The following is a 23,006-nucleotide window of genomic DNA, read 5'->3' as shown; positions in this document are numbered from 1 at the left end:
AGAAACATAACGATATACCATTTTTTTTGCTAAACATAATAAAACCAGTTAATCAATTATAAAAAAACACTGTAAAATGTAATTGGTTAAACAACTTTTAATAAAGTGAAAGTAATTTTAAAATTTCACAATTTCATGTAAATTAAAACAAAATAATTTTTCTAAAACATCATCTATATTGAAACAGAGGAAATATAAGAAAAAATGTTCCCTCCTCGAAAATATATTTATAGACCATGCATCTTTTTACTTTTTTGGTTAAAGCATCTTTTTACTTTTATGATGAGAATACACCTTTCCAATAAAGTTAGACGGTTTCTTTGTTAAAATAGTTATATAATCCAACACAAAACGAGGACACCATCTCACATTAAATCGTAAATGCCAACCATGGTGAACCCAAATTTTTTTTACAAGTATACCTATGCATTTTCTCCATTTGCACAATCTCTCGCAGGTCAAAATCAAGTCAATGATCTTCATATGAGTGATTAAACTATTTTCCACCAGGTTCTTTTTAAACAACCTGCCCTCGATATTTTAAACAAAAAACATATGTAGTCTTTCTATTTTACTAGAAGTGAACAAAAAAAAGCTGAGGCAAGACTAATCGCGAATCAGCCAAAACGATGTGTACCTCGAGAGGTATTTTTTTACGTTGCCTTTGAACCGATGTCATGGAGATTACAAGGCTTTACATGTTTTGAGATAGCCATTGCTTGCACATACCGAGTACAGTGTGCGAATTGGCATGTGAGGCTTGATGAGCTACATATTGAACATCAGCCACATTACCGCTTTTGGACGCAATCTGGAACGCCCTTTTCAGGCGGCCACATACCACGCAAGCCAGCACCTTTCTGCACTCGTTTACAATCAGACGTGTATCAGTTTAATGATCCCACGCGATTCAGTTCATAACATACATAAGCACATTTATGAAATATAGAGACTTGGAACGAAATTTAGTGGAACGAGATATGGTTATTCAGGTGACAGCCAAATAGTCTAGGAGTGACTCTTTTTCTATGGAGTTGAACATAATGCAAGAAGAAAAATCTAAACAATTATAACTACACAGGATCTTACCGATGGCTGCTTGTTAACATGTCTATGAGACGGTCAGGGCGCTCTTTGTGCTTGTTGGCATATACATTGATGGCAGCACCCAGGACCTGCAACATTTCACATAATATAAAATAAGTAGCGACGAACACCTATGTACTCCACCGGCTTAAACAGATTGACAAGGAAGACTGTTGCTTGAGAACAAAAGAATGTTTCTGAATTCCAAAAAAGCTTTATGTTGAACACATGCAATGTTCAATACCTGATCCCAGTCATCATCTTGGATCGTTCCTTTGATGTTTTTGAATAGTTCTGTCAACTGACTGCCTTTCTTCCTATCGGCGAGTGATGCAGCAACACCAGCATATATATCAACAGCTGCTTGGAAGTAAGAGAAAAGTGAGATACCATGAGCAACAACAGTTCACAATTATTCACATAAAACAATTAGGATCACCTGAGAGCTTAAATTCATATATAACTTGAAAAGCCAAGTCAAAGTTTTTCTCAACAAGAGTCTCCACTATTTCACATCTTCTCCTGAAAGCAAGAGCCAGTATGACATATCAGCTAAAGGTTTTTCTTTGAACTTCAGATTTATTAGAAATAGGCACATCATCTCCAAGGACGGCAGGAAAAAAACTGTTATTCAGTCAACTGGACAACAAGGGAAACATATCCGTCTATTCTATTTGATAGGCATCATTAGGGTAGTGTGGAAAGGAATACAGGTCGATAAGGCATTGTTACTAGCTCCCTTGTCTTTCTACTAAATATTTTTATAATCTACCATACACATTGCTTAAATTTATTTTGAAATATAGTGGATGAACAAGTTGTGTGAACAATTTAGGGAAATAAATTTCTTTTCTAGCCAATCCTTGCTTTTAAGACAAACCTGGATGTCTCTGAATCATTTGGATTTCCAAACAAGGAAAGCTTCCATGGTGCTCCTTCAGAATCGCTGAAGGACTTTACCACATCAATCTATAGGAATAACAAACCACAACGTGAAGGTGGAAGGATTTTATAAAGCAGTAATTCATCAAACGGATGACGATAAGAACTGTTAAAAAAGTTACCTGCATTTTAACCCGAGAGGACAACGTAACCAGAGCTTCTTCACTCAGCTTCTCATTGACACCTTTGCCTCTAACGCCCTTTATAACAAGTTTTTTCGAGTCTGAACCTCTATGACGCGCTGTCAATGCTTCTTCAAAGTGTGCCTGTACCCAGATGTTTGTTAGCGACCGATATGTCAAAATTTAAAAAAGACACAAGCAAAATGACGTTATCATAGTTTTTGAGCAGCACTATGATGCTTATGATTGTCGGCTGTTCTTTGTTTAGGCCCCAAAAGAAGATCTAATATATAACTCAAAAGCTAGTATATTTATATATCTCTGTTTTTGAAGTACTAAGGATTACAACAAACAAGACAGTTTAACCTGTAAGCACCATACAAACTTGTCTTAATGTAGCCCGTGCAACTTTTAGAAATGCTTTAGTTAAGATAATTGCGTAATATTGTGCAGACGGAAAAACGAGTTAAGGATATGCTGTCATAAACTAAAAAATTGTTTGCCTAATTGTTTTTAGTGACACTCTTAACCACTTTAAAATGCTTAAATAATTTACTTTCCAATCCAAAAAGGAAACCTGCAATTCATCAAGACATTAGCATATATTGGATAACTTAGTTGATAAGTGTTTTCATATGTTAGATGTTGTATGTAACCTTGCTCAACACAGAGATGAAATGGGTGGTGCAGAAAGAGAGAGACCGACTCTATACCTTTGCATGCTCAAGATGCCTTACAGCTTCCTCCTGAGTGGTAGAATTCATAAAAAGCTGAATACAGCAATACCCAGAGGTGACATAATCCTTCTTGAGTACCTGGACAATTAGACAAAAAAAAAATGGAGATAATTAGCATTACGTTTAGTAATTTCAGAAAACGCTTAGTAACTCTTGTCTTTCTAGAAAAGGAAAAGGAAGGTAACAGGTTAAGAGCAACTATAGAATCTGGACATCTACGGATGTACTAGATACTAACTCCAAGCTTAGGATCAGGGTTAATGGTTCAGATTGCATGAGAGGAGGTGCAAAGCACATAGAATAAGACTAGCTGAGAATTTTGGGATAAAATGCCTATTTTTGTACTCCCAAATTCACAGATATTATCTGTCCACGTGATATAATGGTATGGCAAAACTACATGCCAAACATGAAAGAAACAACCCAACAATAAGTTGTAGGCAATGAATCATGACAACATAGATGTTCTCACCAGAAACTTGTATAGGTAATTGAAATGCCGGTTTGTCTCTAAGAAGGCACAAATACGTGAAAGAGCTCCAGCTATGTACTGGTTTATGGCTTGATCTTGATGCTTTGCGGAGTCAAGTCTTTCTGTGATTACTTCCTCGAGGGATGATATAGCTCCATAACCAACACAAAACTCGCACAAAGTTTCAATGGTACCATACTCGGTTGCCAATGGATCTGTTCGTTGAGGTGAAGAAGACGAACTGACTGCGCCCAGAGATAAACTTTGCAAAGGAGGGGGAAGAGCACTTGGTGGAAAGAATAAAATGCATGCATCTTTAAAGTGGCCGTGCCGGAACATAAAACCAAGAAGGTTTTGGCGAGAATGCTGCAGAATCACAAGAAACAGATTAAATGAACCCAAACAGAAAAATGAAGCAAATGTAACAGGTTGTTCATATGTTTGAAAACAATACTAACTGCATCAAACTTAGACGGTACTAAAAAAGCAAGCCCACCTTGAGACATATCAAGACAGATCAGTATATTAAGAGACAATCTCAGAATCACTAGAATATTATTGTCTAACCTCCTGCAAGTAGTTGGTGCACTCAGAGTAGCGAGTACTATCCAAGTTGCTTCGGGGCCCATCTTCAAAGTCTGAACCTGGTAGAGAATTATTCTTTTCTGATTCTAGGGATCTCCTTGATCTTTCTGAACGAGGGAATGTCGATGGCATATGCAGAACATTTAGGTACGAGTCTGCTGATAAAGAATCGTCCAAAATTGTTGGCGCGCTTTTAGCCAGATGGTCATACCTGACATGCATAAATAGTCCCAAGAATAAGGTCAGGTGGTGGATAACCATAGAGTTTTACTTCACTTTTTTACTTCGACTTGCATTATTCATGAGTGTCTTCTCCATTCTCACAAGTTTTATAGTTTTTTTAGCTCTTAGAACATTATGCTGTTTTTAAGTACTTGCGACACATCTAACTAATCATGTACATGTTCAACTGAAATTATATTGATCAAACATTATCATGTCCTGCAAGTTGATTAGCAAGATATTTAACAATAAAACAACTCTAGAATATCCTCCATACAGGAACAGATTTAGCTAAACAGAGACACTTACATGGAACGAACAGTTGACACGTCCACAGGCGGTCCTCCCTCTATTGTATTTATTATCTCCTGAATGACATCAGGAATGTCTTCCCCCTTTAATTGAAAGGCTTGCCTAAAGATAACAAAAAAAGAACTGTTTTACTGCACACAGACTGGTTGTAATATGCCAAAGGGTGTTATAATTTATGTGTCCTGTAACAGATTTTAAACTAACACGTACTTGAATTTGACTCGAGCTTGGGCATAGCGCTCCATCCGCAACAAAGCAAGACCCCATGCTTTCCACACAGGAAAAACATCGATCTGATATTAACAAGGTATAAAAGCCAAAGTTATTGCAATGAAGTGGCCTTACTACCTGGAAGATAATCAAGCTATAAATTTTACCTTGCATTTCTTGCACATATAAACGGCCATACTATACCGTTCATCAGATACTAATCGGTCTCGTAGAGATTCCGATGACAATTTATCAGCAATGTCATCAAGAGAAGCAGAAATTCCAGACCCTAGGAGACTTTGGAGCAACTCAGCACGCCCCAGCCAAATTTCTGCAAGTGAGAGAACTTCGGATGGTTCGTCCGTTGATTGACTGCCAACACTGGAGCTGCCAGTATCAGAAGATATATCATCAAGATCTCTATTTCTATCACCGTTGTTATTGGTAAATTCAGAGGCACCTAGAAGCTTTCTCAGCAATGATTTCGCATAAGTTAAACCCTGCACAAAAAGGGAATATAGTTGCTTTAGTAATCCAAATCAGCAACAACACTTTACACTCGCATGTAAACGAATTATAAGAAATGCAAGATGACCATGTATACTCCTGATATAAAATACACTATCCAAATATGATTCAAACGAAAGCATTTAATTGAAAAAGATCATACCTGCACAAATGCCTCCGTTGCATGATATGCTCGACCAATTGTTTCAACAGATGCAGCCTCTGATAACTTCTTGGAGTTCAATACGTTCTTCATTTGGTTGATGCATAATTCAATTGCAGTTCTTGCTGATACTAGCTCATCAGAACAAAGTGATAGCAGAGCCTAAAAGATGAGCAGTGTCATTAAAACCGAAGATTACAGTTATTGCCACACATGTAAATAAAGATAGCAATACCTTGAAGAGAACAATATCGGGGGTGCTTTCATATTTGTGAGATGCACGTACAGCTTCATCTTTGGTTGTTTCGCCAGTTAACATCCATTCTTCTGCAATGGAAACAGAAGGTAGTCTATCTTGCCCATCTGCTGAAAAAGATGATCCCTGGTCCTCTTGAATACCTGTCATCGCCTCCCAAGCAGCTCTCTCAGGTGCCCCAAGCCCGGAACTCTTTCTTTTACGAACATCCTTTGACGTCGTCCTGTTTTCAGCATTACGTGGTCCCCATGAAAATGCTCTTCGGGCCTCTCTCTGAAAATTGCTTAAACTACTAGTGAAGGATGGTTTTGCTGGCCCTGCCCTTTGCTTTTGCCTTAACCGTGATGCAGACACAGTTATTCGAGGTTCTCTGGGCGGTGGGCTAACTATAACAGCAATAGCTTTTGCTGCATAGGCCATGATAACATTGTTATCTCTTAATGCTGGGAACTCTCTGAGTATCTGAAGGAACATATAGCAAGTCTCATAAAGTCATCAAAGGAGAGCATAGTAAGGAAGAACAAAGGAATCCCCATTTTAAAAGATATATAGACATGAACAAGAGCGTAACAGAGGTGCATTCACAATGATAGAGATATTATGTAGCACAGTAACGAAATTAAAAAATAATGGGAATTCGAAAAGATTGTCTAGATATACCAGTGAGGCATATTGTAACTGTTTCCTCATCAGCAGAGCTTCTAATATTAAATGAGGATGCTCATGAAGCGAAGAGCATCTCTGTTGCCAAGGAAGTGGCAATGCAGCTAACACTTTCAGACCTAAAGCCCAGGAGTTAAGCCGGGACACTTCCAGATCCGACAGATTGCTATCTCTTCGCTTCAGAAAGAAATGGACCTACAGAGAAGACGAAACAAACATTTTTCTAAACTCAAAAGCAAAATATGACATCGAAATGATATGAAATATTAAAAAAGAAGAAAAACGTTGTTACCAGGAGCTGTTTTGAACGAAGGTCAGGTAATAACTGCATTGCACCCATCACCACTGGTAGTGCATCAGCGGAGTCTTGAAGTGAAGAAAGAAATCGAGACGCTTCTGCAGGACCACCACCATTGAGTGGATCAGTGGTTAGAAGCTTTACAAGCTGTCGTCCTTGTAATTCTCTTCTAAGATCTATTGATAATTCTGCACTTTCAGCAACTTCCAGAGCAGCTGAAACAGCTCCTTTCCCAGCCAATCTTAAAGCCAAGCCTTCAGGGTCTTCTTTACATTCGGCTTCTACCTGTTTACCATTTAGAATTTTGAGAGAGAGAGAGAGAGAGAGACCTATACCAAAAGCCAAACGTTGATCTCAAGCAAAAGAGGAGAAACGTTACCTCTTGCCAGCTATTATGGCGATCATCTGCAGAAAGTATGTGGCTGTACTTCTGCAGAGCTTTTCTCCTATGTAACACCTAGATGGACAAAAAAGAAGGAGGAAACATAGGTCTCAACTAATGATTACAAGGTTATCGGGAATTCAAATAACATGCACGAATCTAGAACTGAAGGCATCAAAAACATAGGTCTCAATTAATGAATTACAAGGTTATTGGGAACTCCCTTGTACCTCATAGCTAACTGGATCGCTTTCTAAGAGATGACAACTACACATTGTAAGAACATTTAAAGCTGCATCAAGCTCCCACGTATCCATATACCTGAAACCAAGACGTACCAAAACATGAAAACCCATCCGTGACAAAACAAAACTGAAAGCCGTTTGTAATAAGATGACAATAAATTCATATTTGTCAGTCTACTAACACAAGCCTAAATCCCACATTATAAACAAGTTCAAACAATAATGAGCAGATTTAAGCGTAGGAATAGCAAGAATGATTGTCTTAGCCTGACGCATTTAAAAGATCACCAGGGAATCACAGCTGTCAAATACACTTAGGAAAAGCATGGTAAGGCATTAAATAACAAACAGAAACACCGGGAAACTTTTATAGAAAGCACGTCGCAATATCAGTTTACATACAAAACATATCCATAAAATCAAGATACTCAGTGTAACAAACCACTTAGCTAAATCCTCTAATCACACCACTTTCGGTTCATTCTATATCACTAACAATTGCCTCACCACATTACGATATAGGGGCCAAGGATTTATCATCAAAGTTGATTTTGCTTATAAGTTCCTAGTTGTTCATATCAGAGAACAACTAGGAACAATTGACTCTTATATTCCAATACTAAAGTCGATGCTAATCTTAATCTTATCTTATCTCTCCAGGAATAAAGAAACAGAAAAAGTCTTTCCTATAACAAGATACGTAAACAAATCTTGGCTCTCAACCCAAATGGCACAGAAAAAGATCGTGCACTTCATGATGGTTTACTTACTTAAGAGCGAGTGTCACTGCCAGCTGTTTATCCTTTAGTCGCAGGCAATACTGCCAACTGTTGCTCCAGATCCTCTGACTTCCATATCCCTGAGATCGTCCCAATGTTGAAGGAGTTTCTTCGCTACTTTTGATTAGGAGCTCAAGTAACCAATCGGAAGCCCCATTCCGCAAGAAGCGGTCCGAAAGTGCTAACGCATCCATTAGTTTTCCTTCATCAATTAATCTAGAAAATTCCAATCAAGCGAACACTTAGAGGACTTTTTCACAAAGTAACGAACCAAAAGAAGAAACTGGCATACCTATTTACAGCAGTTTCGTATGGTCCTTCATTCTCCCAATCAAAAGAAAGGAAAACTGTAGGATCAGTTCTACTAGCTCCAGTTTCAAAGGATCCACCATCACGAGCACTGTAGTGTGTCAATGCTGGTCGAATATTGTTGGAAAAAGCCTCTTCGGCATCCGATTCCGAGTCACTGTCATGTTCACGAAGTCTCTTGATCGCAGTTCTTTCATCAGTTTTAATCCGCGCGTCATCAGGTTTTTGCTTAGGTGTCACAACAAATTCAGAAACTCGATGAAGGTTGGTCTGCATTTGTATCCATCGGTTTAAAGTGGGAAACCTGTGAAGAAGAAGAAAAAAAATATCACATAATATGATGGAACATAGGAACTGGATTGATTTATGATTTAAAGAATACGTTGGCTTGACAGTACCTCTCAGACTGATCAAGAGAAAATTCATAAAATAATCTGTCTGCATCAGGAGAACTTGTGAACTCATCGTTCAAGGAGCTCGAGATGACAGAATCACTGCCATTGTACAATATGCTCCCACCAAATACGCAAGCTAAAACTGCTCGTACTGGGGATATTTTAACCAAACGTCTGATAACATCCAATTGAAGAGGATACAGAGGGACACCAGGTGTTGCTGAGGAACGGACATAACAGTTGGGTTTAGCCTCTTTTGAAGGAGACATCACTTTACTTTCTGAGTGAGAATATGTAGTGGTTGGAATGACGGGAATACAAGCCCATCCATGACCAGAACGTGGAGGATAAACTGGGGGAACACACGCAGATATTACTTCATGAACAAAATCAGCAGACATGACCTCAGCGACTTTTGCAGCCGCATCTGTGCTACTTCGATCAAACACCAGTCGCGTCAATAGCTGCAACATGAACCAACAGTAAGAGGTTACAAACAGATCTATGCCCAGAAAGAGCATTGGATTCACTGTCAATTCGTTACCACTCAGATGCCAACAATATTAAACAGAACATCATAGGAACTTAAGATGTCACTAATCATAAAATAAAATGCTAGAGTTAACAGAAGCAGAGCGATACTCGGTAGTTTTCTTCATTTAAAAGTAGAATGCCAGGATTAGACCACCGGTCCACGAGTATGAATGACAAGGAAAACAGTAAAAATGACAGATAGCTTGAGAAAAAGCCAAGAAACACTTACATCTTTAGGCCATTCATAAACAAGAGAGAAAAAGTTGAAATCATGGGTTGTATCAGTGCCGTCTACTATGTCACCAATAGCAGCAATATAGAGTATAAACTGAGATAGATAAGTAGAGGTTTTGTTGCTAAATGGGCCAAATGACCTCTTTCCCTTCTCTTCGCTTTCATGTGATACATGATTTTCATCCACATCTCTACTTGCTGAACCAGAAGGACTTTGCTTCTTATGTTTTAGACCAAGACCAAGAACTCCATCCTTGTCAAAAGTCATGTCTCTTACGTCCCCTTTGAGTATGTCAACTTCTGGTTTTTCATCAGCGATTGCTCTCGCTAGGTTGTGAAGCTTTCCTATTGTTCATTACAAGACCAGTTAAAACTCCATGAATGGCTAAAGAACATAATTAGTAAAGAGCAGACAACTCAATCACATAGTACATCAAGAACAGATAGAGAGGAAAAGAGAAAAAGAAAAAATACCACTCAGGAACTGTCGCTTGCCCTTATGAGCATCCTCAATCATTTGATGTAGCATTGCAAGAGCGCGATCTTTTTGACCCTGTCGATGAGATTCCGTGGCTGAAGAAATGATGGTATCTCCACTAAAACTGGCTTGAAGAGTTTGAGGGTTATCCTGAAACATGACCGTTCAGGAGAGTAGTAAAAAAAGGTAACTAAGAATAAGAAAAGAATAAGAAGGATCTTAATATGTTTTTGAGCGCCAAGAAATTCAAATATACACGTATGCAGGATTTACAAAAGTTTCCTCTGTAATGGGAGAGAATAGCGTGGTAAAAAACAGTAGATTTCACATACTTCTAAAATCATAACAGCATTTCCCTCTCTTAAGTATCCAGGCAAAAAAAAAATATATATATATATCATGATCACTGTTACCATTTGTACTAAGCAATAATATCTTATATGACCGTCCCATATTAACCAATTCAAAAATTTTGGCAAAAAACCGGAAAATGCCATATTAAACTTGACGAAAGTTGTGCCTTTTATGGAACTTGAAGACTGACCTGTTCCAGGAATTCCTGTAGACGCTTTAAGATCCTTCGCAATACAGAGATTATTGCAACTTCGTGGACCTGATCCCAGTAAGTAAACCCCACCTTTGGAGATCCTCCAGGATATATTTCGGATAACATAACTTGCGACTGCGTACAAAGTAAGAATTACTTAACAACAACATTTACATACTTCCTGAATAAGTTAATTCAGTGGAACAGCATCACCTTAAGAACCTAGTAAGAAAATAACCAGCCACTAAGACACGGAACACTGTCCGGATATGTATGCAAACCATGCCACAATTCAAACTAGTAATATTACACCCAAAGCTTGCTTGCTTTGTCCAAAAAGCAATACAAAAATGTGTAAGGATGTTAGACCAGGTTCCCAATATATACTTTACTAAAATGTGCAGAGAATGCAAATCAGTAGACGATTCCAAAAGGAAATCTAGAAACTGGGAACAGATACCAAGTACGATTAAGAATCCAAAGGTAAACAAACGGTTACTGTTATAGACCAAGTTAAAGTACATGAAAATCAAGAACATTGCTTGCCTTATCCAATAACTGTTTGGAAATTTTTGTAGATTTGGCAGAAGAAGCAGCCGCATCTATGCATAGTAAAATCTGGCATCACAAAAAAAGTAACGTGAAACTTGCTTAGTGGTGGGCAAGGCAATTAATTAAAGGGCAGTCCTATCAGAACCTAAACGACAAGGACATACCACAGCCAATGGACTCAATTGAGAAGCTAGAGAACCAAAATCTAAATCTTGAACCGCAGATGCTCCCTCAGCAGTACGAGACATCACATCTTCTACCTGATAATAATAAGAAATGGAGATACACGTGAATAAATGCATCTCCATGAGTTTCTACAAAAACGCGGGAACAGTATATAATATACAATCCTCAAGGCAGGAAGAGGTCTCAAATCAGAATACACTAATATCATTATGCGAAAAGTAGATACATATAAGGTGATACATATGCAAGAACAGTGATGTAATATTAAGAAAGATACCAATGTTCTGTTGAAGGCATTATCCACCCATTCAGCTAATTCAAGAGTAGCTTTGTCCTCTGCTGATAGGGCAAAACGATGAACTGCCTGCTCTCCAATGTCATACTTAGCTCTTTGCATGCAGCTGCAGAAAGAGATTTTGTGTCTTAAAGAAGTGGCATGAGGAAGCAAAGTATTACTCAAGACAGTTTAATATATGAACTCAGGCAGAGACAAAACGGGAACAAGTAATGAATGATATACAAAACATAGTTGTACCTTAAAGAGAATTTTTATTGATAAATCATTTCATTATAACAACTCTCATTAGAACAACTATTCAATATTTGCATGCACATACACGCTGACATTAATTAAATGTAATATAATTAGCACTCCAAAGAAACAGATAGATTGACCTTTAAACGTATCCGACTATTCGTCCATAAAAATAATCGAGTAAAAGCTCGATTTGGTTCCCTAACATTCTCGATGTGAAAAGAGACGAGACAATAAGGTGCCTAACAATTTTCTTCAAACATAGCAAGAGAATTCCACTCACAGGTTAAGTAGTTTTGCAGGGGCCGCCCTTAGAACACTTAAAACATCCTTTAAACCCCACTGGCGTTCAGAAAGTGGCAAAAGATGCTGCATAATAGATAACCGCCATTCACAATCTTCAATGAAATGTTTAGCCATCGATACTCTCCATTCTAAAGCCTGTCTTCCATCAGCACTGTAACTACCATCCAGTTGACACTCTTGTTCAATCAGCTCTGATGGAAGATTGCGGCGTAAAACATTGAGTAGCTTTCTTGTGAAAGATATAACAATTTCATTTTCCCCTTCTGTAGTAAGATCGCCAAGATCCAAACTAGAAGTAGAACTGAGACGAATATCATCAATATGTAAGAGTGAAATAACTATGTTGACCATCATAATCTGCAAACAAAATTGACCTCACGTTAAAGAAATATTTAGACTAACACAGTGAAAAAAAAATATAAAGTTCGATAGAAAACACACTACGTGTAAATGTGGTATGAACATATACCTTTTTCCGTATTATTTCTTCATTGTAAAAAATATTCAGTTCCATATTTTCCACGATGGTTTTACTACAAAATTTAAAGACAGAGGCCTAACTCTGTAAATGAAGCAATGGATATAGGTATATTACCTTGCGTGGAACATTTTTAATGGCCTCCAAATGGGTGGTGAGGTCTTTTAAATAGTAAAATACCACATGATGACTAGTATCCGTCTCATCTTTAATGACCTCGTCCATCGCACCTAATGCTAAAACAATAGCCTCCAAAGCATAACGCATATGCATCAATTCAATATCTTGAATCCTACAACGTACAAAGACATCAAAAGTGAAATTACCGACTACGAACGACTCACCCCACCAAACCAAAAACAAAGAAATGCAGAGAATACAAAACACCGCATCGAATTTAACATACCGACAAAAACCAGAAAGCTAATGCAACAATTATTGTGCACATAAACGAAGAGCCACCAATTTTTGTTAAAGGGGCATACGTTAGAATCTACACTAATAAACTATCCAAGTAAGCATGGAGAAAAAGGTTGAAGTATATGTATACAACATAGCAATATGAACTTAGGTTGAACTGACCTCTTCCAGGCTTCTGCAGTTGAAGCAATAGGTTGCATACTAATCAGTGATATAGCTTCTTTGAATTTTATACCCGGAACAACATCAAACAACACCTACATAATAGTACGCCCTTACAACTTGTTCAAATGAAGAATAGCAAGAACACACTCAGATGATAATCAACCGATTAATGATAGTACCACTATCAACAACAGAGACATTTTTGTTATCTATAGTAAATAAGGCTGCAACTTCCTGCTTGTTATCTATTCTCTTCTTATTTAAATGTCTCCGTTCCTGAGAGACATCTTTCTTACTATAGGTAAATGAATCTAGCCCACATGAATCTAGTGACATTTTTCATTGACAACACTATATTTCATTATTAGCTTAAGATGTTCATTTGTACAAATTCTTATTAGAACATTTTTCCCTCTGTGAAAGAGACTGACAAACATAGTCTCTGTAAAGAAGATAATTTAATGAAGTCATACCCGAAGTGGACTCTGCGCAGAAAGCCTTTCCAACACAAGATTTTCAACAAAAGGATCCACCTCCGCATCATTATTCTCAGATGACACATTACCATGCATCAAGAAAGATGCCTTTGGGGTACAAGATTTACCAGAACTGATATAAGCAGCGAAAGATGCAAGGTCCAGCCGATAACATAATGTATCGCAGAGATGTTCCACACAAGATTTCTGCTCAGATCATTATGTCCTGTTAGGCTTACACTGTCATATCCTAAAAAATGATATGAAAGCAACAGGCTGTGCAAAAGAGTAAAGTTTACTTCATCTGTATTGTTTCCATAAAGAGTAGATTCTTCTAACCGAATTGCTTGTGAGTTACTAGACCAAAGTAGCCGCATCAGCTTTCTACGGGCTGCAGTTTTTCCAGGCAACATGTCCCAACCCATGGAAGCTACTAATGGGCGAAGTCTGGGAAACAAAGTAAGAACCTGTAACACATGAGAAGAAGACCGTTTCAGATCCCAACAGAGAAAATGGAAATCTAAATGGGGCAACAGGCAACCAACGATACTGCAGTGCGATAATGAGTAAGAAAAGATCTACGTTTATTCCACCTACATCATTAGCCTCCTGAAGCATTTCTTTCTTCACGTAAGACAAAGCAGCACACATCACACACTCAAGCACATGTGATCCAGAAATACGAGCATAATGATACATGTCTCTGAGGCAAGAATTAACTGCCATGCTCAGCGGGGAGTTTTTGTCCTCTACATTTCTCTCAGTTTTCAGGTCTACAAGGCATCTCAGGAAACACTCTAGAGGGGGAGGAATTTGGTCATTGTCGAGAGATATATGTAGATGGTTATCTGGTAGAAGCAAACCATCTTGGATACCCTGCAGAGGAAAACATTATAAATCACATAATCATAGTACAAGATAACTAATCAAAGACGCGCACATATAAGCACACCCTTTAACTCAAACCAACCACTTAGCTAAACTACCTCTAGGGTAAATATTCACAAACGAATGAAAAAACAATGTGAATTGGATATACGAGCTTCCAATTCCAGCATACTCAAGAATAAAAAACACTTCCAAGTTCCTAAACAAAACAAATAATTAGCTATAGTACACATTAGCAGGATCTGTAAGCAACTTAGTTATTGTTATATGTGCAACCTCTTTTTAAAAGAGACTGCTCTCGTATATCAACTTTTATGAAAACGATAGCCACCTGAATCATCTGAAGAAGATCTCCGCAATTAGAAGAGAGAGCTTCCTTATAGATAAACAGCAAGTTCCGGCGCACCATGTGCCAGGAGTCACCATATTCATCCTTTTTTTCCATAACTCTTGAAAGAAGATCTTTTAGAACGGAACTATCAACAAAGAAAGAGAAAACAGAATAACACTCAGTTGTATATTCTTAAATATGCAAAAATAACCAGGAAGCCAAAAGTTGATGCAATGAACGGAATTGAATATGCAAGGCCATAGATGTCTTCATCCGTCAGTATCACATCAACATTTTACACAGTTTGAGATTTTCCTATGGAAATGAAATGAAACTGTTCTAAACAAACAAACAAACAAACACTATAAAACTTCTCTTTTTGTTTTAAAATCATGATCCTAGAGCTCCACTCCTTCCCCAAGTCCAGGTTCTAATTTATCTTTTGAAGCACAGAAGGCTAAATCCACTCAACAAACTACTTTTTATTGATCTCTTATAATAAGACACACCTCCATGATATCTATTCAACAAAAAAAAAGAATGTGCTTTATCAAATTTCCTATACAGAAGTTAGCATAGAGAAAAGGGATGTTGAGAAATCTCAAACATAAAGTTAGCTACACTTGTCACTACTATGAAAACTGTTCTAGAGTATCCTAATCTAAATCTTGTATAATTTTATAGAACATGCCAACCAAACAACAAACCCGGATCCACCTATGAAAGAAAGACTGAAGGGACATAGTATTTCTGTCAAAATGTGCTCTCCAACGTTCAGTGTTTACTCAATATACTCAAAGCATTAGTTATTGTATATGAGGAACAGGAAATTTATTGGTAAATAAGCAAACAGAGGTAGAGAAAGTGATCAACCCTTTCTCCAGATTTGTCTATATTCTTATAAACAAACGGAAAAAAAAAAAGAATGCCAAGGAAATAATCAGGACAAAGAAAGCAGTGAAATGAAAGAAAACCGGTCAAGACTTTTGTAAGCACAGTTAATATTCAAGCACATACTGATAATCCTCTTTCTCCACGCCATAATCAAGGTGAAGATAGCGTATTCGATCAGCTGCCCCGAGCTCATCTCCTTCATCCAGTTTTCTTCTCATAGCATCCAACTGTGCTAACTGAACATTTCTGTGTATCAAAGCAAACACATCATTGTTATCCTCTCCTCGAGGATCAATATCTATCGCCTCGTTTCTCTCCATTACTTCCTCCACCATACAGCTGTTGGAACCATTAAGTTGCCTCTTAATGTTACAGCACAAGGCATCGAAAACATCAGAGTAATCCAATACTATACTCCTCAAAGCCATAACATCATCTTCTTCAATCATAAAGCTGCTACTTGCATCAACATCAAACCTCAACCTCTCAACACCCAAATCCAAAAAACCTTGCAAAACCCGTACACGGTTTCCTTCCTTCTCACCACCATCCCTAACTCTATCGATCAAAACCTGGACCATCAACAAGAAATCCGCACGCAAACCGAGAGTCTCTGAGTCGAACCCCCAAGGGGAAGTAGAGTTTTCGAATCTGAGAAGCTCGATGGTGGAGAGGAAGGCGAGAAGAGACGGGGAAGAGCAAGAGCGTGGTGACCAGAGGACATTCTCGAATCTACCGGCGTTGGAGACGATGGTCTGGAGAATCGAGTGTGCGAGGTCAGGGTTTCGAACCCTGAGAGCGAGTAACGTTGCCTTTAACGGCTCGAATTGAGCAAGGTGAAGGTGGTTCGCGGCGAGACGGGAGAGAATCTCCGTTTCCTTATCCATGGTATTGGTGTTCCGATCAATGATTGAATCTAATGCATACCGATCATCTTCAACAATTCTGAAATTCTTCCTCTCTCACTCTCCCTAGAATCTGAGCAAGTTTCTCTGTTTTAAGATTTTTTTTTTTTCTTCTGAAATCGTCAACTGTGCTGAGAAAGTATGATAGCCTGGCGTAGATGACCATTAAAATGGTAGAGCAAATGGATTAACCGGGTGACTATTACCGGTTTGGTCCTGATTTCCTTTTTCTTTTGAACACCAGCTCCTGATTTCTTTTATTTTCAAAAGAATTAAAACCGGACTGACCTTGTAGTTGGATCAGGTTCGACTATAAACCGGTCACCTAGTCGAGTTAGATTTAATAATTGATCCGACTATAATCCGATCAAATATTAGATTGCATTTCAAATTTATTAAATTTTAGTAAAAACCATTTATATTATAAAAATCTATAAAGTAACTGTATGAACAAAAAATAGTGTATATTTCCAATGTTTATTTTTGATATTTATCCGTATTTATATTTACTAATTTTACTTTTAAGTTTCTATATCTTTTTTATCAATTTAAATTAGGTTAAGATCTGCGTTTTGTGCGGGATGAAATTAATACTAAAATTTAGCAAAAAAGAAAGTGTTATCTTTGTTGTTGAATAATTGTTAAATCACACAGTTTTTATAAATCTATTATAACCTTTAGTAAAATTACGACAACAACTGGAATAAGTTTATTATTTGTTTTATGAGTTATATAGTTTAATGGATTTTTGTCTTGCATCAGTGGAATCCAGCTTTGTCATATTATTAGACAGAGTATATCTGTATGTCTAGAGGACAAATAACAGATCAGATCTATTGACATAGAATTGATCTGGACGGTTGTAGTCAGTCAATGATCTATTTCGAATAGCTTCTTCTACAGCTTGAGCAGCAGTTGCAGCAGCTTCAGATTCTGGATCAGGGATTGGAGCACCCCTGGACTGGCGCACACCGTTCATCAACTAACTCGACACGCATCGATTATTCATTGCCCCCACCGAGATGCTGAAAACAATGACAGCACCTTACCCGTTCATGCGATGGACAATGGACATATGCCAAATTCACGACATAAGCGATTCGTCCTTGTTTTGACCGACTATTCCACAAAGTGTGTAGAGGCCGGATCCTATGCCAATATCACCGATAAAGAAGTTCAGAAATTCGTCTGGAAAATATCATTTGCAGCACGGCTACATTACAAAATAGTCACTGACAATGGATCTCAATTCATCTCGCACAACTTCCGCGAGTTATGCGGCAGATGGAGGATCTGTCTCAACATGTCGAGCCCACGATATCCACAAAGCAGCGGCCAGGCCGAATCTTCCAAAAAGAAAGAAGCGACTCGACTTAAAGAAAGGTTGTTGGACCGACGAATTGGACGTAGTTCTCTGGTCACACAGAATAACGCTGTAGGAAAGACAAAATACACTCCATTCTCCTTGGCATAATGAGTCGAAGCAATGGCACCCGCCGAAGTAAATGGCACCAGCCTACACCACTCCAAGATGCCGCAGAACGTCGAACTCAATCGCGATATGTCGCTCGACGCATTGGACAACATAGAGAAAGACGCGATCAAGCACCGCTCCGTATCCAGAACTATCTACACCAAATCGAGGATTATTACAACAAGAATGTAAAATCGCGACCCCTCGAATTGGGCGACCCGTTCTACCCAAGGTATTGGAAAACACTAAAGAATGGAAAGCTGGAAAAATCGAGGGTAACTGGGAAAGGCCATACAAGATCACCCAAGTAATCAAGCCTGGAGTTTATCGACTCGAAACGTCCTCCGGCGAAACTGTACTGAGAGAATGGAATTCCATGCATCTCCGACGCAAAAATTCTGGATCCCAAAATCGCCCCTTCCGACTAAATGACATACTGTCTTTTAATCGCCACCATCGAGTAAATGCACTCCCCGAGTCACTTTTACTCGATATTAAAAAAAACCGAGTAAATGTACTCTTCGAGTCACTTTTACTTGAACAAAACGAACTAGGAATGGTTTGATCCTTTTCGGAGGTAGGCAGCCTTAACCGGTTTAGGTATAATCCAAAAAAAACAAACAACAAACAAACTTGAAGAGTCCCGACAAGAACCGTTCTGGTCCTTCTCTTAAGAAATAACCCCTTCACGATACCGATGTCCCCATAGAAGGTGATATACCAGTACTCGTGCCCAATAATCGACTATGTCCTGATCAAACACTTAGTCGTGGGCTATAAACGCCACAGATCACATGTGCGTTCAAGCCCTGATCGGCTAACGGAGTGGAGATTTGCAATCCTTTGCAAACTTACGATAATGGTTTGGACAACTGATAAAAAGTCATCAGTTACCGCGAAGCGAGTCCAAACCTTCTCCCTTTGATATTTTCTATGAAAGTTTCTTGTCCTTATACTTCGATAATTAGTCTCGACAAGCAATACGCAACGAACGAAACTTGTAATTTTGCATTCTAAGTTAAAAAGACTTGTCTTACTGAATGGTCAAATGCAATATCTTGACACACAGAAAACATCGAGTCAGTTCTTAATACGGAAAAGTTGACAACTTACTACACTCAGATGGTTTTGATAGTTGTTACAACAGCACGGCCTCAAGGGGCCGCAAAGCGCGCAAAGCAAAGAAATAAAAGAAAAAGGGGAAAGAACACACAACAACATGATGCGGGTTAGTCCACAAGATTGGCAGAAGCTTCCTCCGTCACAACGGGCTCAGGACAAATATCCTCCTCTTCGATCAGCGTCTTGTCTCCCTTTTCTGGAGCGGGCAATGGCGCTTATTTGTCCATATCCTCTTTATTGTCATGATCCCCCGACAAAGTATCAGAGATCTCGAGAGGATTCTTCTTGCAAGAGTCCATTTTCCCCACTTTCAAACCCATAGTCCCTTCCCCGTCAACGGGTTAGTCAACTCCCCTTGGATGGTTCGCCAGATTGAAGGCTAAGGGAGTTGTTCGGAGTTTGGAGATGAGATGCAGCTTCCGAGTCAATCAAGCCGACATTCGATCCATAAAGATCAATCGATGCGAGTATGTGTTCGTTCAGAAATTTGTAAGGAAGAACCTAGGGTGATAAGCAGAGATCAGACTCTGGGATTTCGCCAATATCCAAACGTTTACCTCTTCTTCGTACTGCTTCTCCTGCGCGGCAAAGATGTTTATCATTGCATGAGGGATGTCTGTCCCATTGTCTCTGATCATTTCGAGACATTTCCTTGTCCCGGAGGCCTAACCAAACAAGTTCCTCGATGTCTCATATGCATCTCGACGGGAATGGTAATCACGGATATTAGCAAAGTGGCGGTTGCCTTTTGCGATCATTGCGGTCGAATCCGGACCCTTTCAAGGGTAACCTCGTAAATTCAAGAATCTTTCAAGTGTTTAGTCTCCTTGAGTAGCTTTGAGGCAACATAATCTCTCTCTTGCTCCATTTTAATCTTTTCCCGCTCCAACCGCGCTTTTTCTCGCTCTCATTCTTCTGCCGCAGACCGAGTTGACTCTAACTCGGCCTCCAACGCAGCAAGCTCTTCTTCCAGAATCTTCTCCTGGGGAATTGCACGATCCCGTTGCTCGGAGGCCTCCTTGAGCTCAGCCTTTATGCTAGTAATGGCGATGTCCTTAACCCTGACAAGTTTTTTAGCCTTACCCAGGTGAACGAACGTCTGTTTTAACACTGTATCGTATTTCTCGACAAAGAGATTCATTCTACCATCACCCTGCGAAAAACATTAGGCACAAAAACACATATATAGTTAAGAAAGGAAAAAGAAAGTGGAAAACAATAAGAGAAAAAGCTGCATCGAGAATTCTTACAAATGCTCTTGTCTGTGCGGCGTCGATATAAGCATCTTTGAACACTAAGTCTTTCACCGGCGGCATATCTTTCGGTCCACCTTCCATCTGGCGGATCAACACCGCGCATTAGAGCGGATCGTAAACCAACGGAGCCGGTCCATCGTACTGGAAGTTCACATGATCGGGTGATACACTAAAAATGAATCCTTGCTACTGCCAAGTTAACAGCTGCAATTGTAGTATTTGAGATTCAAATCCAGAGGACCAGTCTACACTCTAGTTCTATGAGTTTCGAAATCAAGCTAAGAAGAAGATAATGATTTGGTTTAAAAAGTGACGTAGAGAACAAGTAAAAAGCACAAGCGATGAATTCAAGTTAAAAGGAGTTAATCTAGGATGAATGCAAGTGATCTCAATCACGACCGAGCAACTATTCAGGTTCGATGCAGTTCTATCTAGAACTCGGATCACTCAGCTGGAACACTCCACTGTCGTGGCAGTGATCACTTTGCAGATCGATCTCACCACCTAACTGTCGTTGGGATGAGGATCGATTGCAAGCTTTAGAGAACAGGTCCGATCAGTTCACAATGCACCTTAACATCTACTTTCGTGTGGCTAAGGATGCAGTGCTCATTCATACAGGATCTAGCAACCTATTACACTTTTGATGCACAGATTTACTTGGGATCAAACGCTAGATGATCAGTTTAACGCAGGCATGAAACAATGAATGAATGAAGATTTACTAAATGATAACCTATCTATGCTCAGTCGCGAATGCACTCTATCACCCTAGATCAACAGTCGACTACTCAATCATGATGCAGAGAAGAACAACAGATGAAACTGAAATACTCATGATCAGATTAAGAAGAAATAAACTAGGGTTCAGGTTGTTCTTCGAATGAAGATGTGAGCCGTCGCCCTTACAAAAAGCTTGAATCCAAAAGTATGAAACTTGTCTTCCAAAAACTAGTGTTAAAAAAAATAGAAAAAATAGATAGATGGCGTTTTTATATGAAGGCGCCAATTAGAGGAAAAGAGATTAGGGCAACAGGGCTTTAATTCCCGAATTAGGAGTTTCCATATTCGTCTGGAACAATCTCCGGATCACTCCGTCTGCTTGTTCCGCTTGAGAGAGAACAGTCTCTGGACTGTTCTCTTGAGTGTTCTCCGCAGGAATGCTCCAAAAGGACTTCTTTTGATCAGGCACCTTCTCTTCTTTCTTCTACTAACTCCAGACCTGTAAAAGGTCAAAAAGGACTAGACTGACACGAATTAGTGACTTGAAACAAATGAAAACATATATACAATGATGTGAAAAACACCATATATTAATTCCCCCAGACTTAGATCATTGTTTGTCCTCGAACAGGGAGAAAGGTTTAAAAGCGTGGGAACTCGCTTATTCTCAGTAACCATACTCTTACCACAAATCTCTGAACCATACAAGCTGTAGATTAGGACCACACACACTTACTGAGAACCCCCTGAACGCTGTTCGAAGATCGCCTCCTTACTCTACATCTCAACCTGAAAAGGCAACACTTTCGAGACAAAACTCCTTATGTTCAATTAAGATCATCGTGAGCTTCTTGTCACATGCTCTACTCAGAGAGAACGGGCTAGGTATAGAACAGGCTAACTTTTATGGTGGAGTTCAAGAGTGTTTAGGGTTTACCAAGAGCGGGTGCAGGATATCGCACAAAATGGTCGTGAGAGGACGGCTCCATTGAGGTCCACAGTCCTTACTCATCTCTGCTAATCGGACTGCTCTCCGATAGATCGATCATAGGACTTCTCTGCGTGTTACAACTTCCCCTTCAGAATACTTCACTGAAACCACCATTACCTTCTCAACTTCCCCAGTGGCATGCATCATAGATTCTTCCCCTTCTCGTCACCAGTAAATCAAAGCAAAAAACTGAAATTTTTTTTTTTTTTTTTTTTTGAGAACTTACCTGGGAACAATCGGCGGAACAACCGCTGGAGTGCTCTCCTGGAGTGATCTCGAATTTTCTTGATTTTTCAACCTGCAAGTTAGTTCCTAGAAAAATAAAGACAAAAAGAAAACAATATTTACACTCACCAGTGGATTGCCTCCCACCAAGCGCTTGTTTTCTGTCACTAGCTTGACTTCAATGAGCCGATTAGGCTTGAGGGGGATCGCTTAAGGGTATCTCTACACCTTCAGCGATTGTTGTGTCAGCAAGATATGGCTTGAGACGCTGACCATTGACAACAAATTCTCCTCCTCTTGTGTCCAGCAACACAACAGCTCCGTAAGGGCGAACCTCCTTAATGGTGAAAGGTCCAGACCATCTAGATTTAAGCTTCCCAGGGAACAGCTTAACCCGTGAATTGAAGAGTAAGACCTGATCGTTCGGAGCAAAGCTTCTGCTGATGATCCGCTTGTCGTGGAACGCCTTGGTCTTTTCCTTGTAGATCTTAGAACTCTCATAGGCCAGATGCCTGATCTCCTCCAACTCGTGGATCTGAATGGTTCGCCTCTCCTTGGCAGGTTTGATGTCGAAGTTGAGTAGTTTGACAGCCCAAGCCGC

General features: G+C 39.2%; 1 protein-coding gene across 2 annotated transcripts; it reads right to left on the bottom strand.

Moving 5' to 3' along the window:
• Window positions 1-340: 340 nt before the first annotated feature.
• On the bottom strand, window positions 341-16,758 carry LOC108847206 (uncharacterized). Of its 2 annotated transcripts, XR_008943848.1 has the most exons (36): window positions 15,833-16,758; window positions 14,816-14,960; window positions 14,194-14,472; window positions 13,896-14,063; window positions 13,594-13,803; window positions 13,118-13,212; window positions 12,653-12,827; window positions 12,035-12,414; window positions 11,494-11,617; window positions 11,195-11,290; window positions 11,025-11,096; window positions 10,476-10,613; window positions 9,928-10,081; window positions 9,449-9,798; window positions 8,689-9,149; window positions 8,274-8,594; window positions 7,973-8,197; window positions 7,188-7,278; window positions 6,955-7,032; window positions 6,570-6,860; window positions 6,275-6,472; window positions 5,594-6,076; window positions 5,359-5,520; window positions 4,856-5,188; window positions 4,689-4,771; window positions 4,476-4,580; window positions 3,927-4,155; window positions 3,360-3,725; window positions 2,864-2,965; window positions 2,151-2,294; window positions 1,967-2,055; window positions 1,526-1,608; window positions 1,331-1,446; window positions 1,090-1,175; window positions 638-860; window positions 341-526 (listed from the first exon to the last, which is right to left on the bottom strand). XR_008943848.1 is itself a non-coding variant. In XM_057006544.1 (35 exons), exons 1-35 carry the CDS (start codon window positions 16,594-16,596, stop codon window positions 695-697), a joined length of 7,362 nt encoding a protein of 2,453 aa, XP_056862524.1. In that variant the 5' UTR covers window positions 16,597-16,758; the 3' UTR covers window positions 341-694. The 2 variants fall into 2 exon arrangements, 1 of the variants encoding a protein (XP_056862524.1); XM_057006544.1 differs by having other exon boundaries at window positions 341-860.
• Window positions 16,759-23,006: the final 6,248 nt, after the last annotated feature.

Source organism: Raphanus sativus, chromosome 3, assembly GCF_000801105.2.
Source record: "Raphanus sativus cultivar WK10039 chromosome 3, ASM80110v3, whole genome shotgun sequence".
NCBI classification, from domain to species: domain Eukaryota; kingdom Viridiplantae; phylum Streptophyta; class Magnoliopsida; order Brassicales; family Brassicaceae; genus Raphanus; species Raphanus sativus.
Note: the sequence above shows the minus strand (reverse complement) of the source record. Positions and strands in the feature narration are given on the sequence as shown.

What these genes read in the sequence shown, in the direction of transcription:
- LOC108847206 (XM_057006544.1), bottom strand. Translation starts at nt 16,596, where the DNA reads ATGGATAAGGAAACGGAGATTCTCTCCCGTCTCGCCGCGAACCACCTT. An exon ending in AATTGAGTCCATTGGCTGTG is followed by an intron (nt 11,097 to 11,194) that starts GTATGTCCTTGT and finishes TTGTGATGCCAG; the next exon opens with ATTTTACTATGCATAGATGC. An exon ending in ATTACCTATACAAGTTTCTG is followed by an intron (nt 2,966 to 3,359) that starts GTGAGAACATCT and finishes CTAATTGTCCAG; the next exon opens with GTACTCAAGAAGGATTATGT.